Raw genomic sequence first — 10253 nt, 5'->3', positions numbered from 1 at the left:
GCCATCTCACCAGCCCCCTACAACAGACTTTTTATTTTCTCTCTTTTTAAGATTTTTGTTTATTTGGCTGGATGGTTTTTATTTTGATTTGTTTTCTCACTATGTAGCCTTGGTTGGTCTGAAACTGTGTAGAAGACCAAGATGGCCTCAAACTCACCGAGATCCGCTGGCATTGCTTTCCAAGTGCTGGGATTAAAGTGTGCATCACCACACCCAGCCTCCTTTTATTAAGAGTTTTATCTCTGGCTGGTGAGATGGCTCAGTGGCTAAGAACACTGGCTGTTGTCGGGCATGGTGGCACACGCCTTTAATCCCAGCACTCGGGAGGCAGAGGCAGGCGGATTTCTGAGTTCGAGGCCAGCCTGGTCTACAAAAGTTCAGGACAGCCAGGGCTATACAGAGAAACCCTGTCTCGAAAAACACACACACACACACACACACACACACACACACACAAAGAACACTGGCTGTTCTTCTGGAGGTCCTGAGCTCAATTTCCAGCAATCACATGGTGGCTCACAACCATCTATAGGAGGAACTGAGGCCCTCTTCAGGCAGGCAGATGTATATGCAGCAGAGCATTCATACATTAAATAAAATATTAAAAACAATTTTAAAAAAGAGTTTTATCTCGTGTGTGTGTGTGTGTGTGTGTGTGTGTGACTGAGGAGGCCAGAAGAGGGTATTGGAGTCCCTGGAGCTGAAGCTGTTCCAGGTGGGTTCTGGGAACTGAATTTTGTTGTTCTATACATAGATGCTTTAAAAAAACAGAAAAACCAAAAACCTTTACTATCTTATGTGTATGAGTGTTTTGCCTGCATGTGTGTGTGTGTGTGTATGCACATGTGATATATATATATATATATATATATATATATATATATATATATATATATATGCACGTATGTGCCTGGCGCCTGTGGCAAAAGAGATCAGTTATTCTGGAACTGAAGTTACAGATGGTTTTGAGCCACCCAGTGGGTGCTGGGATTCAAACCCAGATCCTCTGCAAGAGCAGCCAGTGCTCTTAACCACTGAGCCGTCTCTCCAGCCCCATGTTCATGCTTTTAACTACCGAGTCATCTCTCCAACCCAGACTTTCCCCTTTAAACATTAGCACACAAAGCAATGGGTTTCCTCATAACCTACATTTTCATAGATCATTCTGGTTGGCCTACCCCACCTGACATTTCTGTGGGATCTGGGGGCTCCAAAGCCCGATCCTCAAACTTGTGCAGCAAGTACTTAACTGCTGAGCCAGTCTCTCCTATCCCGTGACCAGGCTTTCATTATGCACTCATGATGTACATCTGAGCTCCATTTCCTTCTTAGTGTGAACAAGCCTGGCAATGGCCGGGGATAGGGTAGGACACAGGGTCTTTTGGCTATATGCCCAAGGGTGATACGGCTGGGTAGTTTTAAAACACAGTAGTTCTATTTTTAGTTTTTTTTGAGAAACCTCCACACTGACTTCCACGATATCTACAACAGTGAATAAAGGCTCACTTTCCCCCACATCCTTGCTGGCATTTGTTGTCGTTCAGACATTCCACTGCTAAGGAAGGGTCTGTGCTTCTCCAGCTCTTCACTCTCAGTGTCCGCTGCCCATCTCTGACCACATGCTCAGGCATGCTTTTTACTGTATGCCTCAGTTAGGTTTTGCCCAGTGTTTTCCTCATAATTACAACTGGATTATAAGAATCATCACAACTCAGGCTGGAGAGATGGCTCAGTGGTTAAGAGCACTGACTGATCTTGCAGAGGACCTGGGTTTGAGTCCCAGTACCTTGAGTTCAATTCCTGAGTTCAATTCCCAGCAACCACATGGTGGCTCACAATCATCTGTAATGGGATCCAATGCCCTCTTCTGGTGTGTCTGAAGGCAGCTACAGTGCAATCATATACATAAAATAAATAAATAGATCTTAAAAAAAAATCATCACAACTAGTTATGAATTTATGGACTACAGCATGAGGGGAGTGTAATGCCCAAGGGGGTTTTCTGTTACAATTTTTGAGACAGGGAATCATAAATGGTCCTGGTTGTCCTAGAACTCACAGAGATTTGCTTATTTCTGCCTCTGGAGTGCCGGGGATTAAAGGTGGGTACTACCACAATTGGCATCCCTGAGTTTTGAGCTTATCGTTCTTGCTTTTCTCATAATTCTAAACTTTGTAGCAGATAGGAGTGTGGTGTGAAGGACCCGAGTTGGAATTCTACCTTCTTCTACGTAATAGCTGTACAGCTTTGAGAAGGGCCACAGTTAAGTTCTCAGATGGGTTGGGTTTCTATTGAGCCCTGGACAGCCAAGTATCGGGCTTGGCAGTGCATTATAAAACACTTGGACCAGTGCCCAGCACACAGTGGTAGGTGTGCAGGGAACTAAGAGATGAAGTCGGGCCTTCCTGCCGAGAGGCTCCAGATCTGACCCCTCACTTCCTGGTGGCTTTGAGAACATTTTGGATGAGGGAGAAGCAACAATGTAAAGCACTGGAGGATGGAGGGAGTGCTGTGGGATGCTGTGCTCAGGACTTAGTGTGGCCATTGCGCTCACAAACTCACAGCAGCCAAAGTCGCCGGGCCCAAGATCAAGGCAAAAAGATCATTCAACATTCCAGCAGGAAGCACTGGCTGAACTCGGTCGGTTAGCAGGGTAGGGGTGGGATATGTGTTGGGGTGCCTTGTGGGACTGGGTGGGAGGGGGTAGATATGATTGGCATGCAATGCGTATACGTATCAAATTGTTACAGAATAAAAGATACTTTTTATAAAAATATTATGAAAAAAAATCCTCACCTCTCCTTCATGTCCTCAGCAAGATGCAGGGCATGAATCTGCCTTTCATGAATCTCAAATCCTGCCCAAACTCCACCTATTATCACTCAGAGGCAGCTGCATATAGAATGCATATGTGTTTGTGTGTGCGGGTACATGCTGTGTGTGCATTTGTGGAGGCCAGATGTCAGCTTCAGGCATCACTACTCAGATGTTCTATGTTTTTGAAACAGTTCCCTTCATATGTGGTTCGTGAAGAGGCTAGACTACCTGAAGAGCAAGGTCTGGGGACCCTCCCAGCGCTGCCTCCCCAATGCTGGGATCACAGACCTGGACCACCAGGCCCAGCTTTTGCACTCGAGTTCTGGAGTTCCAACTCTGGTCCGCATGCTCGCATGGCAAGCACTTTACTGACTCTCAACCTTCACATATTTAATTGCATTTTATTTGTGTATATTGTGTGCACATGTCATAGTGCATGTATCTAGGTCAGAGAACAGATTTATGTGCATGTGTGCACAACTCAGGGTACACATGTGGAGGTCAGGGGACAACTTTCTGAAGCTGGTCCTCTCCTTCCACCGCGTGGGTCCTGGGGATAGAACTGGGGTCCTCAGCCTTAGCAGCAAATGCCGTTACCCTCCGAGCAAATCTTGATGGCCCCTCCTCTTAACAGTTTTCAGTTTCTATTCTAGAAACAACCACATTCTTGGGTGCCAAAGTCTGGATTCACCTGCTGGGGATGTTGTCACAAATCACTGCCAGGTGCTTGGACAACAAACCTGTCGCCTTATGGTTCTGGATGTTTTAAGTATAAAATACAGGATGAGCATCCTCATTCTTCCTTCTGAGCTTTGAGGCTGAGATCCACCGAGAGGCTTTCTCTGTAGTGTACAGATGGCTGTATTCCTGTGTCCCTCCGTGCTGTCTGCCCTCTGCGAGTACCCATCTCTGTGTACCAATCTCTCCTTTTCACTAGTTAGGCTGAATTAGGGCCACTCATGGTGACCTTGCTTTGATGTGATTATGTCTGGGACTACCTGGTCTCTAGAGCCACACACATCACTGAGGCAGGAGGATCACTCCAAGTATGCAACCAGCCTTGGCGACAGGTTTTAGACATGCCAGGACTTCAAAGCAGTATCTTTATCAAAACAAACAATGAAACCATCTTAGGAGCTGGACGGGGTAGCACTCAGGATACGGACCTGGCTACATAGGGAGACTATGTCTCAAATTCTAAAAATAAAGCAGAAGAAGAACTACTTGGGAATAGGTGGGGGGGGGGGGGCTGGTGAGATGACTCAGCGGTTAAGAGCACTGACTGCTCTTCCAAAGGTCCTGAGTTCAAATCCCAGCAACCACATGGTGGCTCACAACCATCCGTAATGAAATCTGATGCCCTCTTCTGGAGTGTACAGCTACAGTGTACTTACGTATAATAAATAAATAAATAAATATTTTTTTAAAAAAAAAAAAGGAAAGAAAAACCAAGGGAATGGGTAGAAGAGTGGGGTCAGGGAGATGATGGAGGAGTGGTCCAAATATATTTGTATAAAATGTCATTTGAAGGATTGGAGATACGGCCCAGCAGTTAAGAGAGCTTGTTATGGGCTGGGGAGATAGATCAGAGGTTAAAAAGCACTGGTTGTTCTTCCAGAGGTCTGGAGTTCAATTCCCAGCAACCACATGGTGGCTCACAACCGTCTGTAATGGGATCTGATGCCCTCTTCAGGCAGTCAGGTATATATGCAGACAGAGCAGACATACACATAAAATAAATAATAATTTAAAAAAAAGAGAGAGAGAGAGAGAACTTGTTGCTCTTGCAGAGGACCCAGGTTTGACTCCCACTCACATGGCAGTAGTTTCAGGGGTTGTGACACCGTCTTCTGAACTCTGATGGTGCCAAGCGTGCAAGAGGCACACAGACAAGCAGTCAAAATACTCACACATAAAATAAGAATCAATAAATCTAAAAAAGAATAGTATAAAACCTAACTTTTATAAAGTGAATACGAATGCAAATGTACGCGTGCATGTGCACACACACAGTCATACACCAAACTGTAAGCCAATGAGGATGCACTGGGAGTCTGAGAGTCCCTGGTACATGTACTGTTAGTGATGAGCAAGATTTAAACTGTGGCAATGTCTGTGTTCTGAACCTGTTACCTAGTCCACGTTCTTGTCTGCCAGCTGTGGGGGCATGTGAACACTATCAGGACAGGTCGCAGCATGTGGCCAGTGAATGGAGAGGACTGGGGCTCCTTTCTCCACCCTAGAACGCACGTGAGCTCCAACACAGACAGGCTCCAAATCAAGGCTGTCACATCTTCAAACCTTTAATCCCAAGTCAGATGACAGTGAAGTCAGACCCGGGCTCTTCCCCGTCCCACCAGGCAGTCGTAGGACCTCTCTCCCTTGAGTGAATCTGTACAGACTTGGACAAAGAAAGCTCCCCAATCCTTCCGGGACCCACCCTCTCACCAGCTCACACCCATCTCTCCATCAGTCCCAGAAGTTTCCCCACGGAGCCCCATTTGCATATAACCTCTTCCCATCCTATCTCAAGCAACCCAAAATCATCTACCAAGAAAAAAAAAAATGTGTGTGTGTGTGTGTGTGTGTGTGTGTGTGTGTGTACGCGCGAGCGTACAGGTCAGAGTTTAGCATCAGGCATCTTCCTCTGTTGCTTCTGCTTTAGTTCTTAAGATGGGGTCTCTCACTGAGCCTGACCTCATTAATTGGCTAGACTAATTAGCCAATCAGTGAGCTCCAGGGTTCCTCTAATCCCTGCCTCCCCAACATTGGAATTACAGACATGTGCTACTGTGCTGGCTTTTAAAGTGGGTTCTGGGGACTCAAAGGCCATGTCCTCAAGCTTGCTCAGCAAGCACTTTACTCACTGAGCCCTTCCCCCACCCCCAAAAGCATTATTTACAGAGATAAGATGAGGGAGGGGCCAAAACATTTTGTGAAATGGGCCCCCCAGAGTGGGAAAAACAATTTCTCTAGAAGAGAGATGAAAAGTCTTGAGGAGAAAGCTGGCAACGGAGACAGGGTTGGCAGAGGCCTTCAGAAAGCAGGCTCTAGGCGGTTGGGCCACCCCTCTTGGGGCACAGTGACCTCCAGGGCCAGGGAGGCAAGGTGAGCAAGAGGAAACAGACTCCCCCCAGCAGCAGGATTAGACCAGCACCCACACCACAGCCTAAGGACCAGGAATACTCATAGGCCAGGCGTGGAGCTGGAGGGGTCTCAGGGTTGACTCCCTGCAGCAGGGCTCCTACGGAATGCCGGAACACCTCCAGGCTGACAAAGAGCAGCAGGCCTGTGAGGAAGAAGAGAGTGAGGCTCTTAGCTCCAGTCCAGGTTTGAGACTGTCACCCTTCATCCCTGTATCAACCAAGGAACTGAGGATCTGCTCATGCTTGTCCTCAGTCATTCAACAGTCATCTTAACTCCACAAATGGGGGCTGGAAATATTATGTCTGTACTTAACATGCAGATCTCGATCTCTCTCTCTCTCTCTCTCTCTCTCTCTCTCTCTCTCTCTCTCTCTCTCTCTCTCTCTCTCTCTCTCTCTCTGTGTGTGTGTGTGTGTGAAGGCCAGAGGCCAATTGCCTTTCCCAATTACTTTCCACTTTAATATACACACACACACACACACACACACACACACACACACACACACACACATATATTAGGTTTTGGGAGGCAGATCCTATAGAGGATCCCCTGGGACTGGAGTTAAGATGGCTGTGAGGAATCGAACCAGAGTTCTCTGGAAAAGCAGCCAGTGCTCTTAACCACTGAGACATCTCTCCAACAGTAATTATCATTATTTTTAAAGGAATTTTTTTTTCTTGGCTTGAGACAGAGTCTTGCTATGTAGCTTGGGCTGTTCTCCAACTCACGATTCTCTTGCTTTAACATTTCTCCAGTCGTTTAAAAGTCACTTCAGAGAAATCCTTAGACACTTCTACCAAACAGAGAACACACACTAGACCACTGACCTGGTGGTTGCCATGTTGCCCCTTCTGAAACAAAAACAGGAGGAGGGAAGAGGATTTCAGAACGTAATTTGTGGCAGGAAAAAAAAAATTAAAGGGGTGTGTGTGTGTGTGTGTGTGTGTGTGTGTGTGTGTGTGTGTGCTATGTGAGTATAATCCCCACAGTGGTCAGAAGAGGGTAACAGATCTTCTGTATTGGAGTTCCAGGCAGTTATGAGCAGACACATTTAACCACTGAACAATCTCTCTAGCACCTCCAAAAAATGTAAGTAGGGAGAATCAGGAATGATTGTGCATGCCTATAATCCCAGTACTAGGGCAGGAGGATTGCCTTAGCAAGGCCAGCCTGGGAGCTAATAAATTCCAGGTCAGTTATAGATATAAAAAAACAAATGACAACAAATGTGGGGAGAGGGGAACCATGCTCAGCGTTGGTGTGAGTGTAAAATCTGGTAGCTGCTTGGGAATCAGCATTCCTGCGTGAGATTCTTTTTTAAAGTAGGCTGAGCAAGCCAAGGGGAGCAAGCCAGTGAACAGTGTTCTTCCATGGCCTTGACACCAGTTCCTGTCTCCTAGTTCTGGCCCTGCATCAGCTCCTGCTTTGACTTTCCTTAGTAATGGACTATTACTTAGAAGCATGAGATCAAGGAAACCTTTTCTCCCTATGGACGTGGTGTCCATCACAGCAATAGAACCCCTAAGACAACAACATCTATCATTACATCATCACTAATGATGTAATGACACCGTCGCCATCACAGCTACCACATAGACATTAACATCTACCACTATCATCCCTAGAGTCACCACCACGAACAGTTTTTTTTAAAAGTCCTTCTGCTGCCATCAGTGTTTGCGTGGCTATGAGAAGTCTCTTGACTTTTCTGAGCCTCAGTACTCTCATCGACAAAATGATAACTCGTAATCTTTGGGGCTGGAGAGGTGGCTTGGTGGGTAAGAGCACTTGTTGCTAGTGCAGAGAACTCAGGTTGTGCTCCGAGCACTCACATGACAGCTCAGAACCATCTGGAACTCCAGTTCCTGGGAATCCAGTGCCGTTTTCTAAACTTCTCAGGAATGGACATAATGCAAAAAGAAACATTTATACATAGAAAGAAAGAAAGAGAGAGACAGAGAGACAGAGGAAGGAGTGAAAGGATAGCTCAACCATTAAATGGCTGTTCTTCTAGAATACCTGGGTTCAAATCCCATTATCAATACTCCAAGATCTGACACCCTCACACAAACACACATGCAGGCAAAACACCAATACACACAAAATAAAAATTGCAAATAATAATAATTTTTTTAAAAGGCAACCTTTAGCTAGTCCACTCACTGTAATGCTTTGAGCTAGAGGTAAACCAGACTGAAGTCTTTGCTATCACTGAGGTCTACATTTCACAAGATGTGACACGTTTTTCTGGGTCCTCACCTACAGTACCTGCAAACTCCAAGTCCAACCCTCAAAGACTAGAAACCTTCTGTGATGGTTTGAATAGGTCTGGCCGCCCTAGGTTCATGAGTTCGAATGCTTGGCCACAGGGAGTTGCATTTTTAGGGAATGTGGCCTTGTTAGAGGAAGTGTGTCATGGTGGGGGTAGGCTTTGAAGTCCCCTATGCCCAGTGCGGAAAACTCTCCTCCTGGTTGCTTTCAGATCAATATGTAGAACTCTTGGTTCCTCCAGCACTGGAGGCTGCCATGCTTCCTGCCATGATGGTAATGGATTGAGCCTTTGAATTAAATGTTTTCTTTATGAGTTGCCTTGGTTATGGTGACTCTTCACAGCAATAAAACCCTAAAACACCTTCTGAATGGCTTGAGACTCTCATCTTCAGATCTACTCAGCTCATGGGCTTCTTTGACCTCCAGCATGCAATAGTGCTCAAAGTCCTGCCTGAAGCTCCTACTATACAACAGTGTTGGAGACTCCAGGCCAAATCTAAAAAAAAAACAAAACATGTGGAAAAAATGCAAATGCCATGCAACAACAGGCTTAGAATGTTCCTAGATCTTAGATTTTACATGAACTCGCTCCAACTCCTGGCACACAACAGTACCTGGAGATCACTCCCCTCCCCTTGACATGAAGCAATCCTTGGCAATCCCATGTCCAAACCTAAATAGGATTTGGAGACTAGCCTACTCTTCTGCCAACAACAGGATCTGGAATTCCATCTTTGAGCCTACAACAGCCCTTGAACTGCCCTCTCCTCTCTTCCCAGCATAGTGGAGAGATCCCATTCTCAGTGTGTAAAGATTCTTGGCACTCACAGCTCCAAATCTAAATTAGCATTAAGTCTAAATAAACCTTGCCGGAACACTCCCTGGAATTCTTCCACCTTTGAATATACTAGAACCCTTGGGTTTCTCCTCATTCCCAGCATGCTTGTAGATTCTACTTCCCAGCATGCAACATTATGTGGAGTTCCCACTGCTCAACACTCAAATATGTGTGGGGATCCTAACTTCCAGCATGCAACACTTGGTAGAAACTCCTGCAACCGTGTGCGGAGAAACACCTCCCAGCATGCAATAGGGTCTTCCCACACCTCCCAGCATGCAATAGGGTCTTCCCACCTCTAAGCACGTAACTGTGTATGGAATCCCACCTCCCAGCATGCAGCAGTGTGTGGAATCCCACCTCCCAGCATGCAGCAGTGTGTAGAGATCTCCCCTCCCAGCATGCAGCAGTGTGTGGAATCCCACCTCCCAGCATGCAGCAGTGTGTAGAGATCTCCCCTCCCAGCATGCAGCAGTGTGCAGAGATTGTCTTTGGCCTCCACACACTCAGCCCTCACCTGAGAGGCCAAAGCAGACAGCTCCCAATCGGAGCAGGGACTCTGCACCTTTACTGAGCACCATGATGACACAGAGGCAGCCCAAGGCCATGGCAGTGAGGCCCAGCACAGCTATCACGGCAGCTGCCAGGTTAACCTCTGCAAGAGGGGCCAAGGAGGGGGTAGAGAACGTGGGAATAGGAGAATAGACAGCACTCCTCCATAAGTACCAGAACCAGAAAGATGGAAGACTTCAAAGACCTCCTGCGAGTGTGTTACATTGTTGAAGGGATGGAGGCCCAGATGGGTCAGTTAGTTACTTGGCTCAAGTTAGAGCACAAGGGGCACATGGCCAGGTTAGGGATACTGGGATAACCAGCTGCTACTTATCCTTTGGTCATCCCTGGGTTACAGATGATGAAGTTGAGGGGACAGAGGTAAAGGTGATTCATTATCTTGCAACCATCTAGGTTGTAATTCTCCCCAACTACTCCCCAGCCGGAAAATCCTGGAAAGGTCCTACACCCCTGTCAATCGTAGGCTCTGGAGAATCCCTGTAAAATCAGGATTAGAAGTGCCCAGTGTGGGCTGGTGAGATGGCTCAGTGGGTAAGAGCACCCGACTGCTCTTCCGAAGGTCCGGAGTTCAAATCCCAGCAACCACATGGTGGCTCATAACCATCC

General features: G+C 46.6%; 1 protein-coding gene across 3 annotated transcripts in view; it reads right to left on the bottom strand.

The window, feature by feature from the left end:
* Positions 1–5788: 5788 nt before the first annotated feature.
* Cacng6 (calcium voltage-gated channel auxiliary subunit gamma 6) overlaps positions 5789–10253 on the bottom strand; it is a 12010-nt gene continuing 7545 nt past the window's right edge. For 2 of the 3 annotated variants that reach the window (XM_021219813.2, XM_021219814.2), the window contains one exon: positions 5789–6107. In XM_021219813.2, coding sequence (XP_021075472.1) covers positions 5869–6107 — 239 coding nt within the window. In that variant the 3' untranslated portion in view covers positions 5789–5868. Of the gene's footprint in view, positions 6108–9591; positions 9730–10253 lie in introns of all 3 variants that reach the window. The other variant, XM_021219812.2, reaches the window with a different exon arrangement.

Source organism: Mus pahari, chromosome 19, assembly GCF_900095145.1.
Source record: "Mus pahari chromosome 19, PAHARI_EIJ_v1.1, whole genome shotgun sequence".
In the NCBI taxonomy this organism is placed as follows: Eukaryota; Metazoa; Chordata; class Mammalia; order Rodentia; family Muridae; genus Mus; species Mus pahari.
The sequence above is the reverse complement of the archived record's forward strand: the minus strand, read 5'-3'. Positions and strand labels throughout refer to the sequence as shown.